Source organism: Ambystoma mexicanum, chromosome 4q, assembly GCF_040938575.1.
Source record: "Ambystoma mexicanum isolate Mex_15411 chromosome 4q, UKY_AmexF1_1, whole genome shotgun sequence".
NCBI classification, from domain to species: Eukaryota; Metazoa; Chordata; class Amphibia; order Caudata; family Ambystomatidae; genus Ambystoma; species Ambystoma mexicanum.
In genome coordinates this window covers 304,993,440-305,012,705 of record NC_090928.1, presented here as the reverse complement: position 1 = coordinate 305,012,705, position 19,266 = coordinate 304,993,440, and the positions used below count along the sequence as shown (strand labels likewise).

The following is a 19,266-nucleotide window of genomic DNA, read 5'->3' as shown; positions in this document are numbered from 1 at the left end:
TTTCAGTCAAGAGATTTAGTGCGAATGGGACGCCATGAAAATAAATGCATGCAGGGAAGCCATCTCTGCCTGGTAAAAATACAGTCAGTCATACCTAAATATAGGAAAATAGGTATTGCAGAAAAAAAATGCAAATTAAATGGAGGGGAGGGGAGGGGGTAGAGGGGTGCTGTATTGCCCATGATCCTCAGCACCTATAACCAGTGGGGAGATGAAAGCACTGTGTGGGTGAGATGGAGGGGAGCCTTTTGACATTGAGTTTTAGTTCTCACAGAGGGCCCGGCACGGCTTTGTCCTCCTTACTTCCCCAAAACACAGACTGTGCTGATAGACAGCGAGTGTGCTCCAATAGACCTGTGAAAAAAAATGAATCATATGACATAAAACTTGCATACACACAAGAAAATTAACAGCACCAATGGTTGACCGCTTTATCAAATTCTATCACACTGAAAAATTGACTCGCATGGATTGTTTTGGACAAACTGAAAGAAACGGCACGAGGAGGGTACATAGGTACTATTTTGACAAAAAGAGAATAACAATGGATTCTTTGTCTGAAAACAGATATAATCGGATTGAACGAAATGATTAACTGGCAACATCTTGCAACACTATCATGCATGTATCTCCCACACTCGGTGCCCAGGTGTGCAAGATCAGCCGGCACCCGGTATAAATGTTATGTTGAAACCTGTTGTGTCAACAACATTCGGGTATCTCCACCCACAATACGTGAATATGTGCTCACTAGTGGACTCACAGTGAATAATAAAGAAGTGCTTGGGCAAAGAGAAAAGGCACTAAACAAAATGCCAGATGTTCCAGCAATAAATAGATAATGTAGGGCAACCGCGGACGATATGCTGATGCGATCCAGACATAAGCGCCATGAAGAGGTAAGATGGTGATAAAGATGGTTTACATTTAGAACACTACCCATAGAGAGGGACATAGAACACACTAGACATGGTACTAACACGGAAGGTGAAAAAGAAGGAAGAAATTACACTAAGTTAAGAAACAAATGATGTAAGTAAATGAACTAAATAGGTACTGAATACACAGGCGGATTACCAATTTTCCTGATTACGCAGGTGCAATATATGTTCTTATGTCTCCCATATAGAAAGAAAATAAAGTAAACCAAATACAAACTGAAATTATTCACTAACTGAATGAACAGAATTGCACTCCGACGTACCACAATACCAAGGGAGTATAGATAGAAAATACACAATATTTCAGTTTTGTCCTGATGAATGCGACCAAAAAAGAATTGTTAGTTGTCGCTGAAACTGGATGACCACAAAAGGGGACTTCGCCACATGTATAGATGCCCCACTTTGTCAGGATTAGAAAAGTGTCTACCTCTCTCTTCTTTTATAACTAAAGTTTTCCTCCATCAGAAACAAAGGACGCAGGCAATAAAGTTGGCATTTACCTCCCATCTGTTTTTTTAACTCTTTCTAAAATAACCTTTTTTTAAATTAAAAAAAAAAAATGTTCCCTATACTACTCCCTTACTAATACCATACCTTTTCTCTAGTTTATGTATATTTGACTCTTGAAAATCACTATAACTGTGTGTTTGGCTGTGGAGCAAAATAGCTAGATTTAGCTTCTTTTCTATCTCTTTCCTAGATAACCGGCGCACTGCCGTTGACTAGGGTAATGCACCACACTTAGGGACAGTTGCCCTTTCCTTGGGAGATGTATCTAGTGGTAGTCTATTTGTTAAATTTTTTAATAAAAGTGGCTCCCATCTCCACTGTGAGTTACAATGTAATTGAGTATCTGAAGGTACCTAGCAGGTATTTTGTGGCCTCCTTTGTGCAAAGCTGATCCTTTCCTGCCCTCAGTTGCCAGAACTGCTATCTTTACCTGAAGTGTCCACATTGGTACTTTCCTCTCATAGGGTGCGCAGCAGCAGCATTGGGATGGAAAAGTGGGGACTAGGACTTAAGGCATCTTCCGAAAGGGTGTGAAGGAAGCAAGTGTAAAGCTGGAGACAACAAACAGTCTGCAAGTAAAGCATGGGGGGGACGGGTAGATTGGACACATGCCTCCTTGGGGAATATGGCCATATTATTAACCCTTCCTTGCATGGGGGCAAAAGCTATAGATTATCATGGGAGAGGCAGACAACAGGGGAGCTGAAAGCCTAAATGAACACTTAAGAATTATTAAGCACTCTGGGGCTGGGCCAATAATTCACAGCATGAAGGTGATTTACTCAATGATTGAATTGCTTGCATCCAGAGTCAGAAAGGGATTTATTTAGAGACAGCAGTTTATTTGGAAACTGAACCAGAGGGAGTTGTATTCATAGTGTACAGACTGGAAGCAGACAAGCCCACCCAAGACCATGCTGGGTGGGCCAAACGATTCTAAGTGGTCCGACCACCGCTGATTTTGCCGCGGCCAGAATGTTCGTATGAGAAAGGTGCGAACTACCAAAAGTCTGCACCTTTCTCATGCAAACACACTTCCATACTACTTTTTACATTTTTTTTTTGCGGGTGTGCTGCGGGGGTGTCCCCTGCAACACCCTGCTCACTATTCCACACAGCATAGTGAGCGGGGTGTTGCGGGGGACACCCCCGCAGTCTTTTTTTTTTTTAACTTACCTGCAATGCTACCACCAAAGGTTCGAACTTTTGGTGTTCGAACCTTTGGTGGTAGCATTTTTTGGTCATTTTGCACGGTCGAACCTTTTTTTCGGTCTGATCGTATAAAACCGGGCCAAACTACATGTTTGCAGTGCTTCCTGATGTATTGTCCGTTACGGTCAGATGGCCCTTGCTCGTCACCTGCCCCTCCTTTAGGCCACACAGTAGAATTTGGCCAAGGCCCCTTTCCAGAGTCTCCCCCACTCCTTAATTTCATATTCCACTTAAAACACTGGGCCCCAACATTCAATTTCAAGGGCTGAGTGACCTACACATTTCTGTAGTGCTGTGAACATTCTGACCCATCACTGTTCAGTTATAACCTGCGTGCCATCTGTGTTACACAGATTTTGGTCCCCAGGCCTGCCACACGTGTTTTCATTTTTAGTGACCCTGAAATGTGGAAACCCATGTCAGTGTCCAGCATGGGTTAACCCAGGCATTGAACAGGGAGAGGTGTATGCTCTCTGCATATGGGTGTCATGTAAGTTGTACAACATGCCCTCCAAAGACTTAGGTTGGATGATTGCTTCAAAGATCCAGAGGAAGTAATCTAGTTTATTTAATGTACTAGATGGCTGCAAAGATCGACTTTGGGGGATTTGGAAAGTACTAGTTGCATTGGCACATGGGTAGAGTACACGAATAATGCAGTGCTTCTGCATCAAATTGTGGCAGCGAATGACAGGTTAACTCATGTCTTGGGTGAAGTGAAGCATTAGGGATATTCTAATCCTTCTTAGACGCAATATACCTGAAATGACCCAAGATTGCAAAATGTACATGACCTGGTGGCAGCTGCTGGCATCTCTTTCGAGATGCAGAAAGAGGAAACGATGGAATCCCTGCCAGGAACTTTAAGGCAGCAAAGCCACAGGAAAACTCTAGCAAGGAAAATGCTGGTGCCCGCACTGACTAACCAGCATACTTTGGTGGGCGCCGTCAACATGCATCAGTAACACCACCCCTCCCGCCTGCCTCCTCTGCAGAGGTAGGTTGTAGGCATAGGCTAATGAAGCGGGTAGGAAAATAAAAAATGGGGGAAAACCTTCTGGGAGGCCCTATGGGTGGGGGGGATGACTGGGCATGGCATGCATGCGAACATTGGTGCGTTTGTACAGGAAGGTGTGCAATTCCTTCAGGCCTCTACTTATTCAGGGGTGTTGCGAACTGGACTCCTTTAGGCGTGCTTCCCGATTTAGAGATTGTGTGCCGTGTTATTTCTTTCAATTTCTTCCACGCAATGGCATGTCCCTCGGGTTCAACATGGGGACAGTGGATGTAGGTTGTCACTGCTAAACAATTGGACTTTACTGAGGGGTTGACATTATATGGTAGTTGAAGACATTTTGCACTACCCATCCGAGAGCAGGACATTCCTTCTAGCCTAGGACTGATGATACAGTGGCATATCACTGCCAATGTATGGCAAAAGCCGTGTATGTTTTATTGGCCCATCTTCTCTAGCTAGCCACCGAGAAGTATTGGATGATTCTGGTGGTAAGGAGTTCAGTAAAAAAAAGAGAGATGGGAGTCTCTGCTAAAGGGGCCCCGTTCCTTGAGAGGAGCGCATCTGTCCCTCATGGTTCCAAATTAGGGCGCACTGGTGAGGTTGGGCTATTCCTGTTCCGCTGATAAAACCCCGACACTCTAACCTTTGGTGGCTATGCACAGACACACACTGGGTGTTCCGGGAAATCTCTGTGCTCCAGGACAGGCAGTGCTGTGGATTAACCAGTCACACTATTCCTGGTCTACCCAAATGAGTCTTGGGGTTACTAGAACCTTTGGTGGTTGCAATTGCTGCAGACACCCTAGCTGGTGTGAGGGCATTTAAAGCAATCCCTGTGATACAGAATTGAGGATCAGTGCTGAAGAGTACCTAGTCAGACAACTACTGTTCTGAAAATAGGGCTTGGGCCCTAGAACCTTTGGTGACTAAATTAGCCACAGAGACACCTGGAATGGTGTGCATGCAGTCTAAGGAACCCCTGTTATACAGAACTGCAGTTCTCTGATGAGTAGCGAATCAGGCTACTCATTTGCTTTGGAGTTGCATTAATCTGCACCTTATGCATATCGTGGGGGTGTAGTTATTCCGAGGACCCTGAAAAGACTGTAGACCACTGGCCCCTAACCTTCATAGTTTAAGAGTCCCTGAGCAGACTTCCTAAGGCAGGAGGTCTGCAACCTGTGGCTCTCCAGATGTTTTGGACGACAAGTCCCATGACCCCTTACAATGAGTTTGCTGGCTGGGACTGATGCGATTTGTAGTACAAAAAAAATGACAAAGCTAAAGGTTGCAGATCCCTGGCCCAAGAGAAAGACCTAGAGTTCCGTTTAGAGGGTAGAGTGGCTGTCTTCTGCATGACTGCCTGTGTCCCCAGAGAGACACGCCTCAAACGGAAACCATTGTGAACATGTCTGTGCATGCTGGGTCAACTGTAAAACTGAAGACAGAGCGGCTCTGTCGAAGAGAGGTACTACCCTTCTTGTGGGATGGGGAAAGCCTTTACCGTTTTGCTTCATCAATGCTTGAGATCCATGAGCTTGCTTTGATGGCTCCCCCCGGATCTTAAAGGGGACACATCATGGAGGGTTGCTGGAGTTACCCATGTTCTTCATATTTTATGTCGGTCCAGCTCAGGTATTGTCCTCAGCGATTGATCCCGTGCACACTAAGGGTAGTGTAAACTTATGTGAACTAGCCAAAACCCGTGTACCATTTTCTCTGAAGGGTCCTCTGCTGAGGCCAAGTACCTCTTGAGTTGGTCCTGCTTGACTCACACAGACTTTGTCAGCCCGCTGTCGTCCCTGCATTGATGTCAGAGGACTGGCGGGTTTGCATAGTCTGTATGTCATAGCCTGTAGCAGAAGTGAACTTTGTCCCAGATTGTTCATTGACTATTGATTGTAATCTTGTGGCATTCCTGATAAGGGCTGGTTAAGGAGATTCATGTTAAATGCTAAAGGTAAACAGCTGGGTGGTTCAGAACGGTTCTTAATGGGTCAACGTGGGAAACTAAGGTAGACCACATTGCATCTTGTCAAAATGCAGATTCGAGAGGAGTCCAGCATCATCGTACAAATGAAGATTGCCTTATTTCTTTGTACAGTGAGGATACATAGGCTAGTTAAGTTTGACCCGACTGTTGCAGTGTCTAACTATTGCGAAGTACAAGTTTCCATGATAATGTGTATGGAACTGTGCAGAAATGTATAAACACTTCTCTGAAATAATATGCAATGCTCCTGATATCGGCGTTACTCATAACTACTAAACCTCCGAAGCTTGCTAGTTGCAAAGCAAGCTATAAATAAACATTATGTACTTTATAAATAATCTGCGTATGCCTTATCTATAAAACCTGTGTGCTGGTGAAAAGTACAAAGTCCATTTTCCATTCTGTGAGAGGTCAGCATTGGCTTTCAGCTGCATTACCATCAGGTAGTAAAATAAAAGGTAATAATTAGAGCCAATGCTTTGCATATTGTTCGTTTATAGGATTTATGTCCCTTAATATAAGATTTGTAAGAAATCTTCATTACACATGGAATGGAAGTTTGCTATGTTATGTAGACTTATCGCAAACTGCTACCATTTGCATGGTCTCCAGGCACTCACTTGGCTCTGTAAGAAAAAGGGTGGGGTAAGTTAGTGAGGGAAGAGGGATAGGATAGGCTGTGCTCTTCCGTTGGTGCTGGTAGAACCAGGAGAAACTGACGTCTGTGTGTGTCTACTTTCTGAGCGTGCTTTGATTGTGTGCACTGGCTTGTTCTGTCCAGAAGGGTAAGTCCCAGCGTCTGGGTTGTTTGTGGTTGGCGGATGTTTGTTGTGGTGGATGTGTGGTTTGTGTTTTATGTGTAGTGCGACTGACCCTTTGGGGCATGTGTGGTACTTGGGAGGTATGCAGGAGAGTAGCCGGAGCAGAGATGGTTAGCACAGTGGCAAACTTCAGAGTGTAGTACGCTTTCAACACAGATTTGCAATACAGTGGTTACTCTCAAAATGCAGAAAAATGCAATACAGTGGGCTACACTACAAATGTTGCTAAATGCAATACCGAGGCTACATACAAAATTCCACAAAATGTAATACCGTGGCTACACCCAAAATGTAGCTAAATGCAATACAGTGGCTAAACTCAAATATGTTAGCTAAATGCAATACACAGCCAATAGGCAAACAGGAGGTGTCTAAGGGAGGTGCCTTTTGCTGTGTCCCTAAGCCGGCTGCCCGGGGTTAGGCTTCGCAGGGGCTTGCGCTTGCTGCTAAGGGGGCTTCCTGGAGAACTTGGCCAATCACATAGTGGGTGGGCAGATTTGGGTAGGCGTGGGCGGGAAGAGGGAGTGGAACGGAGGGGAGGGGAGGGGAAGCAGGAAGGCACCCAGATGGCACTGCGGGCTGAAAAGGAAAGATGCAGAGGTCTGGTAGGCAAGCCTACTCTACTGGCCTTACCAGGTAAATTGGAGGGTCGTCCTGACCCACGCTGAATGGGAAGAGATTTCCTTCAAGCGTAGTGATACTGCCGAGCTTCCTGGAGGCCTTAGCCAATTACATGGGGGATGGGCGGGTGTTGGGAGCAGAGGGAGCGAAACAGAGATGAGTGGGAAGCAGGAACGCAATGTGTTGGCGCTGCAGGACAAAAAGGAAAGATGCAGAGGTCTGGTGGGCAAGGCTACTCTGCTGGGGACACGCTACTCCAAGTCTATGGTTAGCCAGTTCCAATTCTACCAGTCACAGAAAGAATACAAAGGGACACCTACCGTGTCTTGTCCAATCCAAGAACCCAAAGACTGCCTAATAAAAAGGAGGCAGGGGTCTGATTTAAAGCAGGTGTAGCCTTAGACTGTTGAGGCAAAGTTTTCTGTTGGATGGTATCATTTGCGTTCTAAGTGGTCTACAGAATTAGGATGTGTTTTGTCGGATATTGAATGGGAAGGAGAAATTAAAGAATCTGTTATACTTAAAATAGATCTGAATTTGCAACTTGTGAAGCAGAAGATTTTGGGGAGGTTATATCGGACTTTGGGTAACATGTGTTTGTAAAGGCTTCAGGAGGATGATAATTGTTGGGGTTGTGTGGCAGACTGAGTGGAACATTTTTGCACATGTTGTGGAATTGCACTAGAGTGGAGGTGTTTTGGAAGGAGGTTTTGGATCACATTGGAGCTGGTTGTAGGTGCAAATGTTTCAGGATGCCAGAAACATACAATATTGTGGTTGAGTGGCTGTAGTAAGGGGGCTGCTTATTGTTTGCGAATGTGGTGAGTCAGAGCACTGGTGGTTGCGCAAAAAACAATTTTAAAGGTGTAGAAATTTAGGAAATAGCTGTGAGTGAATGGGTGGATAAATTACATGGTGTCGTTGTCTACATTTGAGAAAGTGTTCTATAAAGATAAGGACCGCTCGGATATGTATGAAGAAGTGTGGTCAACCTTTAACAATATTTATGTGTGATTTCTAAATTTGCCTGCTACTAAACTCTAGGTGGGATATGTGATGGTGCATAATTATTCTATACATGTTTTTTTTGGGGCTTATTTTTAACTTTCTTTTCTTCTCTTTTGTTCTCTTTTCGGTTTTTATTTTTCTGACTCGTATTTATTGGATTATCTTACTGTGGGTTCATATTGTTCAATAGTGTGGTTGTATTTAATTTTGCAGAGTATGGATCTTAATTCATTTTATAATTATTGCTTGTTATGATGTTGTTAAACATTTATAAATAAATATTTTTAAAAAACCAATATCGGAGTTGTGAGTCAATTATCCATTTACATTGTGAATCTAGGGACAGGGAATAATGCATAAAATCATACATTTATAAGACTGACTGAGAAACACAAATAATAAAGAGGGGAAATCAGTTGTTGCACAAGTGTGGTGAGCAGGAAAGTGAGGCTTGAAGACTCTGGGATGCCATACAAAAATATTGCCTTCTTGGATATACCGTTTTTCAATAAAATACTTCTAAATTCACTTTATAACTTTGTCCGTCTTATATTTTTAGGAATAATTGCCAGATGAGCGAGTACACGGTTTACATTGCTTGTATGACAGTGTTAATTGCCAAAGGGATAGGGAATTTCAACATGTACAGTTGCTCAAACACAACATGCATGCAACTGTCAATCAGCATAGGGGTTCTTGATGCAGGTCAGTCATCTTAATCCACAAATCAGCACAGATTATCCCACTCACTTTTTCATGCTTAATCTCAAATGGAGGAGCATGATGCTTTGCTATGTCAATCATCATCCGAGCAAACTGAATCCCCACAGACCCTTCCCTGCAGAGGAAGGAGGAAATGATTGTGTGAGGGGTTCCTTGTTAATTGGTAAAGAGCATTCACCCTCTTTTCCATTTTAGGAATGAATGTTGCTAGTAAATCAGCTGTTGACCTCTCCAGTGATAACATCACTGGTACTATATTTCCACTGTTAAGAACTTGACATGCGCGTCCTGTAGCGAAAACTTAATGAATAACACCACGTCTTATTAAAGATTCACGGGTTGTTTGATAATTTTTCTCTCAAGTCATCATGTTTGCCTTGGGGTGAAATATGCTTTAAGGTCTCTGCAGTTAATCTGTTGTATAGGTTCAAAAGGCTCTGGATCTCATTGTTAGGATGTTAAATTCTTGCTTCTTAATTACTTAATTTAAAAGTTTCTGTAATCAATTTCCAGAGCAATTCTTAAGACGTTACACTCTTGATTCCAATCTCTTCCTTTCTTGGGGTACCTGCAATGCATTAGACTGTAATTCCTCTGTATTGTAGTCTTTTTATTGGGACTACAAGGCTCAAGATGCAACCATTCTGATTTTGATCCATTTGGTGTATTGGAATATGCCAACACGCACGCACAACATTTCAGGGCGCAAAGGAATAGGTGTAGACGGGTGATGGGATAACAGGGAGTGGGGATTAAATTTGTGATATGGAAGATGAATGCCAAGGAGCAGATAATCAAGGATATCAAAACGTTGCATAAAAAATATACTCTCAACTTGGGAAAGTAAACGTTGCTTTTTATTTTTGTTCTTAAGCTAAACGGAAGTGCATTAATAGGACATATGAGTATATGGACAGTGTCGGGGCAAGACGGACCATGTTTGTAAAAATCTACTTTAATAAGAGTTTTTTAACCTTTTCCTAATTTTCAGGAGACCTGGTTGAGTTGGGGAAAGCTCCAAAAATGCAACAGTTAGACATCTCTTGCCCACTGTCTTCAATCTGTAGGTGGACGGGGCCAGCATGCTGGAGGTACTGGACTGTAGGGGTCTATTTGGTGCATATTTCTAAAGTAGCGAAAGATGCATTTGGGGCCAGAGTCGCATACTACTCCTCTTGTGAGATGCATATCTTTAAATGGCAGTACCAGTCCGGATCGGAAGCCAGGGCATAGTTTGCAGGGCACCAGAGAGACATGGTCACATTTCTTAAAAAGGCCAAAAAGGAGTTGTGCAGCACTATTTTCCTATGAGTTGAAGGCGGTTTATCCCTTAGAGAGAGACACTAACAATTACTTGGACTTTGTGATTTAGTTCTGAAGCTAGGAAGTCATTGAAGAAAAAGAAAAGCATGTAGTGGCATTTTCTTACAATAGAGGCAATTTGAACAAAGGATACATTTGACCTAAGATCACTCCTAGATTTATTTTTTTGTTACAGAAGCTGGGGCGGGACTAATTTCGCTGGTCCACATTATAGGAAGCAAAGCTGCAATGGCAGGGCCCACAGTCCCTTGTGCTTATACTTAAATATTATTTACAACATGCACTTGCTTTCCCAAAAGTATTTTGGGAGTTAGTCAGGACTACAATTCCCAATGTAAACTTGCTCAGTCTCTTGCAATGTGCCTGAAACTACAATTCCCATAAAGTCCATATCTTACATCCTGACAGTTTGAAATTCTTTCTTGTTATTAGTTTTGTGAGTTTATTTCTATGCTGACATGCACCATGTGCAATCATTGTTTTGCTTTCTGACACACTTTTGTTTTCTAGCTTTTGAGTCTTACCAGGGCACTTAAATGGATAATTCTGTGTATCTCTTTCTCTTCGCAATCCTTCCTTTGTTAAGATTTATTGTTACCTCCTGGTTCTTGGGCAATAATCCTTTTCTTGTAACTGCCGTCCTCAATGGTTAACAAAAGTTCACATGGCATTTATACTAACAGTCTTCCTGACCCTCTTCCTAACAGATTATAAAATGGTATGCACTCCCTTGCTACAGGGTTTCACACTTGCATCTACACTTTTCTCTCAGTTTTCCTTTGTGAACCTCTTGAACCTTAAGGCTTGTTAATTTACTCTTTCCAGAATGTTTCCTCAATCTTAATTTCTATCCTTGGACTGCCATACTTGATCAGCTTCTGCCTGCTCCTGTCTCGATGTTCCCCCAAAAGTTCATACTCACAGGCTTTGTTCTGTCTCCCAGTCTCTACAGTATTTCCTCAGCCAAGAGGATCTCCTAACTTAGCTGGTTATTGTTGATCCCCTACTCCTAATTCTACACCTAGAACAGGGAATGCTTGTGTGCTTCACAGAACAGAGAATCAAATCTTTCTGGGTTTGTGACTCTAATTGCACCACTCTCTGATCGGCGCCTCATCTGTTTGGTGGTTTCGCGCCCCAATTTTGCTTCTTTAGATCATCTAGAGGTCTCTCATGGCCAGCCTTCCTTTGCATGCTCATGGCAGGCAAATTGTGCACTTTCACTCCTGTTCACTATCTTTACAACATTAGACTGACATTACACAGTGTTTCGGGCCTCCATGTCTCAGCTTATTCTCCTCTATTCCAGTGCTCCTAGGAATGTGCCCACTTACTCCGGTTCTACTCCTCCACCACTTATTCCTTAGATTCCCCTTTTCTCTGTCTCTGGGCTTGCTCACCTGTTCATGAAGAGAGAAAGGGGACTCAAGTAGGCATGCTGTAACCTCTAACTCCTTTCTGCATTTAACTCTCATGACGTTAGTGCAGCAGAAACATGCCTGCAGAAATGAAAGTGTTAAGTGACAGTCTTTTGTGCAGTCATTATTACTCTGACACAGATGGCTTCAAGAACACACCAACTCTCTAAGATGGTTCAAGTTTTTTTAAAAAAATTAAAATCTTTCATAAGGGCTTCACTAATGGCCATCCCTCTCTCACTCCTCTCCCATGGGCTTTTCCCTCCTTAGCACAGGCTTCCCTAATGCCCGCAATGGTCACTAGAGATCGATAAGACCTACTGCTATTGTCAGATTGGCTAATCGAGATAGCCTAAAGGCAAATGCCTTTTCGACATGACTTTCTTTGGGGTGTTCTAGGTGGGTCCTATCCAGGGGCCCCACAAGAATAACAATCATATTCCAGTGTCACTACACCCGGACCTGTAGCGGTGGATGGAAGAAATCAATCTCACCAACGGAGTGCCCTTCTCCTCAATTGCAGAAGATTTATTTGGTGAGGCTGTTGTGAACTTCAGAGGTCGTGGACTTCTCACCAGTCCATGGCCGTTCCCCAACCAGAGAGACTTGAATCTCTCCAGAGGGACAGGTAGTGGCGGCAGTTCCCTCATAATGTCTTAAAATGAATGATGTCATGTGTCAGGGCTGGCCATTAAATGTGTTTACCTGCTCATCAGAAGCTCATCAGTCAGGCCAGGCAGCAACCCCCGACCGGCTCCTTTCTTGTAAATCAGCTTCTAGCGTAGTGCTTGAGTGCTCTGTCCAGCCACTTACCAGAGTGCATGGACTAGGGGCCAGAAGGGTGCACCGAAATACAGCTCTTGAACTGGGGTTGTCCAGTGTACACGTGCCCAGCATTGGTACCAGTGTTAAAGGCACTGTTGGTGGTGCGGCCATGGTCATCCCCTAAGGTGGAGAAGGGGTACCACCCCCTCCCCCACATCCGCATCGGATGCCCTGCGCTCTGTGCCCAAAATAGGTCTCCTGCGAAGATCCTCCATGTGTCAACTGACACATGCATACCCATGCTTGTCCATGCCATGCAATTTCACCAACGGTAGAAGACCAGGGAGGTAGTGATGTGGCACATATGATCTAAGCTTACCAGCGCAGGATTCTGTCCCAGTCCTCCTGTGCTCCTTTTTCTTTCTCCCCTTCCAATACATGACATTGAGTCTGCAAGGACGGTCTTTGTCTCCCTCGCATCGTGGCTCATGTTATCAGGCTCGATGAACAGTGTGTGGCCTGAGGAGCAAGGCTAGCGCTCCCTCCGATGTTCTTTTTAACGGTCCTGGGGTCTGGCTGTTGCACTTGCACAGAGACGAGCGAGCTCCCTCTTGTGTTCATGCTGTTGAGTATTGGCCCGGGGTGTGCGCGAGTGATTAGCAGGTGCACCTGGGTGGAGTTTATCACAAGTCCCCTGAGTGACCTTGAATGTGTGCCCAGTGTGTCCTGCTTAAGCAGGGGTGTTAGAGGGGTCGGTTTGATTCCGGTCATGTGTGTTGAAACCCACAAGTGTGTACCGAAAAGCAAGGTGTCCTTGTAAATATGAATTTATTTACCTGTAACTTGGTCTTCGACGTGACAAACCCCTCGATGCGCCCTGGTGGAGGTTCTTCGAAGGTCTCCTCCCTGGCATAGACTCTGCGAAGGAGAGAGCATCCCAATAGGGATCCACGTGCATCTCGGGTGCGTCACACGTGTGACTGACCCAAACAGGTGAGGCAGAAACTGTGCAGGTCAGCTGAGGAAAACCTCCTTGGATAAACCGTACCACGCTTGAACCTACTGGGTATGGGATGCAAAGGAATGATAAAATATGGGCACAATGAGGCAAAGCAATAGTGCTTTGCACCGTCCCGTCTGACACAAAGAGATTGGGGGTTGGAAGAGGTGTGTGGGTGTGGCAGCCTGCAGGGGCATAACTGGAACGTACCTGTGCTTGCCAGACAGTTCTAAGAGATGCTGCTTTGCCACAGGCTCCGGTCTCGTCCCTGATCCGTGGGTTGTCCTCAAGTGTACGGACAAAAGGTGGATGGTACATAAGAGAAATAACCCTAAGAATAATACGTACTTCGAAACTGCTTGTAATAGAGAAAGGATAGTAATATTTTGATTGAAAACAGTATTTGTGAACTTCCGTCCCTCAAATTAGGGTCAATTTCTGATCAACAACAAATAACAATAGCAAACGTACATCAGTGAACTTGTTGCTTTCATCCTGAAAATATAGCATAACGCATCTAGTTCCACCAAGCTTTCTGGCGCTACAGTGCATAGGGATGATTATGCTTGGTAATGTACCCTTAGTTTGACAGAATAAAAATAAGGTCACAACTACGTTGTCTGTATGAGCTAGTATGCGGTTTCTGTGAGAATGGAAACATATCAGTTCTGTTGGCACTAAAACATGGAAGAAGAAATATTGGTCTGCCTTACCTGTCGTCCTTCCAGCTCAATCTGGAAGTTTTTTGCCGACTCTTGAGTAACGCGTCCTCCAAAGTCCAACTGGTATACTTGCGTTGCTTCATTCCACAAAGGCTGCTTATTTGCCATCACATACACAAACCCTTGACTTCCAAACCTTCCATCTTCTTTCTCATTGGCTTTTCGGCACTTGAATTCATCCAACTCACTGCCTGTCCTTAGGTTTCTTTTAGTTTTCCAACCCTTCTTATTGCTCTGGTTCTGGTTCATCAACTCGTCTCCACTAATGAAAAGCTCTGGCTCACTTTCCGAGCTGTCCTGAAACTCGTTAGTCTTATTCAACTTCTTGGACTTAAGCTGGTCCTTCTGACTCTTCACCTTCTTTTTCTCCCTCCCTAGTCTGGGGCTGGAGATTAGGGAGTTGAAGTCACTCAACGTTCTTGCCTCCTTTTTCACCTTACCTTCTGCAATTGCTGGTACATTTCCTTCCTCAGCTCGGCTGTCCAAGCGCTTCCGGATTTTCTTACCAAACTTGTCCGCCCGTTGTGGCACAGGGCTCTCAGTCAGCGAAAGCACCTCTTGAAAAGTGTCTGACGTTTCCACCATGACCTCTGTGCCTACGCGGCTCTGTGGATCCGCTGGTGGAGAAGATATGACCGGTTTCTCCACTGCCGAATGCTGTTTAGGAGAAAGGGTGCCTGTTGAGGCCTGCATAGGGGGGCATGAATTGAAGGAATTCCAGGGGTGCAAAGCTATTGCTGGAAGCTGTAAACTAGAACAAGTGCTGCTTCCGGGGTACATAGGTGGCATGGGGCAAGAAGAGAGGTTAGATTGATAACCTGGCTGAAGCACTAAGCTCGATTCATGCTGTGCAAACTGTGCTGGGGCTGATGCTTCCTTTGGGGAGCAAGGAGCTTGCATTCCCTGAAGGGGAGGGGTACTGTAGTTTCCCGGATATGGAAGGTTAACTCCATAGTTAAGCTGGAACGTGGCAAGTGGACTAGTCGGGGATTTTGGGGACACGAACGGCACACGAGACATATCCACATGTTGTGACTGCCCAATTGTCAAAAGGGGAGGCGTGTGATGGTTTGGCATTGATGTTTGAGCTGTCCTTTCCTGAGGAACCCAAATGTCCTCGCTAACGACCGGGTCCCACTGGTATGGGGGAGGGCGCTTCACTCCCATGGCAGCTTCAGTCAGTGCTGTATGCCTCAGTGCTTTTTCCATTTGGCAATGCTGTGAAAGTGCCTCATCTTCTGTGAAGGCAGAGTTGATATACTCTGTTCGATCTCGGCATGTCTCCACTGGACTTAAAAGGTTGTATGAAGACTGGGAGGTCAAAGGTGAAGTACTGGATGAGTGCACAATGACTGTACTGTGATGCGCAACACTCCCAGAAGGTAAATCAGATCTAATATTACTAACTGCAGTGCTGCTATTAGTGTTTGTACTGTTGTTGTTACTGCTGCTGCACTGACTGCAGGTAAATGAAGATGAAGGTACCCTCTGCTGGTACTGTGATGTCACAACATTGCTTTTCAATTTTGGAGGATGATGCATAGTAGCTCGCTGGCTATCTGATGAGTGATGCAAGGTAGATCGCTGGATATCTGAAGGGTGCTGCAAGGTAGCTCGCTGGCTATCTGAGGGGTACTGCAAGGTAGCTCGCTGGCTTTCTGACGTTTGCTGCATAGTAGCTCGCTGGCTATCTGAAGGATGTGGCAAAGTAGCTCGGTGATTATCTGAGGGATGCGGCAAAGTAGCTCGCTGACTATCTGAAGGATGAGGCAAAGTAGCTCGGTGACTATCTGAGGGATGCGGCAAAGTGGCTCTGTGACTATCTGAAGGATGCGAAAAAGAGGCTCTGTGACTATCTGAAGGATGTGGCAAAGTAGCTCGCTGACTATCTGAAGGATGAGGCAAAGTAGCTCTGTGACTATCGGAGGGATGAGCCAAAGTACCTCGCTGAATATCTGAGGGATATGGCAATGTACCTCTCTGGCTATCTGAAGGATGTGGCAAAGAGGCTCTGTGACTATCTGAAGGATGTGGCAAAGTAGCTCGCTGACTATCTGAGGGATGAGGCAAAGTAGCTCGCTGATTATCTAAGGGATGCGGCAAAGTAGCTCGCTGAATATCTGAGGGATGTGGCAATGTAGATCTCTGGCTATCTGAAGGATATGGCAAAGAAGGTCTCTGGGAATCTGAAGGATGAGGCAAAGTAGCTCGCTGATTATCAGCTAGTTGAGCCATTTTCAAGGCAGCCTCTCTGCTATTTCTCCGTAGGGTGGCATGTATAATACTACTGTCTAGTCTTTGACCAACACTCCTTCCCTGTGCCAACTGGCTGGCAATTTCAGGATATGGTGGCGGATCCCCGGAAGGTATTGAATAACGAGGTACAGTGAGCCTGTTCAAGGTAGCGCTAGTGCATGGCTGCTTAACTTTTTTCTCTGTCGCAGAAACTCTTAAAGTAGCGGAACTCCCAGGCCCTGGCAATGTGAAGTTGTTGCTCTGTGCACACAGCATCCGTGTTCGAGGGCGACAAACCTCTTCTACATTCCCACTGCTATCAAATGTTGTTATCCTCTCATAGCCGACTGGGGTCTGGTAATTTCCTGGTGAAAAGACTGAAAAGTCACCCCTTTTGAGGCAAAGATCCAAAGTGGACTGTAGAATTGGAGGGGGAGGTGGAGCCGCAGTTGGCGGGGCTGGAATAGTTCCTGGATATGGAGGAGGAGGATTCATCTTGGTCATTTGAATTTCTGGTGCTGAGCTGAAAACAAGAGCATCTGCTTCCGCATATTGTTGAATTGGTCGTACCATTTTAGCTTTTTGCAAGTGTTCATGGTCCCTTTCCCCATGATCTGCTATTGACATCTGCATTGCTCCCTGGTGCTGATGAGGTGGTGTTTGGAGGTGGTGCTGATGAGGGAGAGATTGGTAGGAATGTTGAAGGGTGGGCGCTTGAAGAGGTTGCTGCTGAGGGGGCCCTTGAAGAGAGTGGTGCTGAGAAGATGCCTGTAAAGGGTGCTGTTGAGTGGGTCCCTGAATCGGGTGCTGTTGAGAGAGTACCGGGAGAGGGTGTGGTTGATGAGAAGGGGCCTGGAGAGGGTGCGGTTGATGAGAGGATGCGTGGAGAGGGTGTTGTTGAGGGGGTGCTGGATGAGGATGCTGTTGATGAGAAGCCGCCTGAAGAGTCTGCTGTTGAGTGTGTGCTTGGAGATTGTGATGAAAGGGTGCCTGGTGGGTGTGTTGTTGAGAGGGTGTATAGTGGGTGTGCTGCTGAGAAGGTCCCTGATGTGCATGCTGCTGAGGGGGTACCTGTAGAGGGTGCAGTTGGGATGGTGCCTGGTGAGCATGCTGCTGAGGAAGGGCCTGATGGGGGTGCTGTTGAGATTGCATCTGAAGAGGGTGCAGTTGAGATGATACGGTGGGGGAATGTTGATGAGAGGGTGCCTGGAAAGAATGCGGATGAGAGGATAGCTGGAAGGGGTGTTGTTGAGGGGGCATCTGGAATGGGGGCTGTTGATGTGGTGCCTGAAAGTTCTGCTGTTGGGGGGGTAGTTGGAAGGGATGCTGTTGAGGGGGTGCTTGGAGGACATGCTGTTGAGGGGGCGCTTGGAAGGGGTGCTGATGAGGTGCTTGAATCATACGTCCAATCTCCACACTGCCAAATATTACTTGTCCTGGGTTGGAGTAGCGGTTTGGTACAGCATACTGCAGATTAGCATCCCCTGCATGCTCAGGAGGGCCCGAAGAAATGGTTTGATTGGTCAACACGTCCAACTGCACATTTTGATTGGCTAACAATGACTGGACCAGTCCAATACTTTGAGTAGGGGACATAGCTTGAGCAGAACTGTGGATTGGGGCAATGGGGATGTTCACCGTGCATGGTGGATTGTTCTCAGGAATGCCAGATGCTCCACTCACTGTAACACAAAGAAAACAAAATATTATAATTAAGGTAGAGGAAATCGAAAAGTTGGTTTGAAAACACTATTCAATAAAACAATTAGCATCCAAAATATAGCTGCTTACAAATGAAAGTAACTGGTCATTTGTACAGTGCCAAACCCTGTTTGAAACCATCAACCGGCAACTACAATAACTCAAGGTTGAAATAAGGAACTGGAAACAACCTGAGATTTCAAATGATTTTGGTAACCATTCAAAATGCACTTAAAGAATCATGCGGGTGTTTAGGGGAGACATTATCTATTCAAACATTTTTAAACCCACTGTAACTTTCTTGGGGTTGTGAAAACATGTCCAAATGCTCCAACCACAAGGCTTTCAGAACTATACTGCATTGATGATCCTTAATAAGGGTGGAACTAGGTATGTAGTTGTCCAGACAGCCTTGCAAATGTCTTCCTTGGGTTGATTAAGCTATGTATAAAGTAGCACTGCCCTCGTAGTCAAAGACAATTTCCTGGAGAAAAGGGTTCGCATTTGAGCCAATTTGCATACCCAAAATGCCTTGCTGTTGTGGCTCAGAACTGGAGATGAACTTCCAGTTATGGTTACTAGGTGCATTGTGTAATGTGTGACTTGGCTTAAATGGACTTTCCTACCTATATATGGGATACAATACTCACCCTAATCTTATTTCTGATGCATGGATCTGCTTAGATTCACATGCTATGCATAGGCCGACATCTAGTGGAAGCTGCATAGTATTACAGTTGTTGTTTTGTTTCTGACATGAGGTTGCATGAAGTCTAGCGTGAGTACAGGTGTAGTAAAGCAGATTATGTATCAAAGAAAGCCCAGAAAATATCTATGCACCTTCTACTCCAAGGGGAGAAAGGGTGGGTGCATGTGAATACAAGCAGATACACGTATCAGAAATACGATTACAGTGAGTAATGTATCCCTTCTGAGGCTCGTGGAATCTGCTTAGATCACATGCTATGATTAGATTAGCGAGCAGTGTTTGGAGAAGGTGGTGGGTTATGAGAAGGTACAGCGGCAAATAGATGTTTTAGTACCGCTTGGCCCACCTGGGAATCTGCTTTAGAGTGAGTGTCAATGCAGTAGTGTCAAGTAAAAGTGTGGAAGGAGCTCCATGTAGCTGCTTTTCAAAAGGCATCCAGCTGGATGTTTTGAATAAAGGCCAAGGTAGCTCCTGTACCTCTGGTGGACTGAGCCCTTGGTGTGAAAGACAGTATTTTATTTGCAGAGTAGCAGAGCTGTATGC

The 19,266-nt window shown here is 45.1% G+C and overlaps 1 protein-coding gene across 1 annotated transcript in view; it reads right to left on the bottom strand.

Annotated features, from left to right (window-relative positions):
• The window catches only part of TULP4 (TUB like protein 4), a 1,536,781-nt gene that overhangs the window by 43,176 nt on the left and 1,474,339 nt on the right, over positions 1–19,266 (bottom strand). The window contains exon 14 of the mRNA XM_069607877.1: positions 14,070–17,995. Within this exon, the coding sequence (XP_069463978.1) occupies positions 14,070–17,995 (3,926 nt within the window). The remainder of the gene's footprint in view (positions 1–14,069; positions 17,996–19,266) is intronic.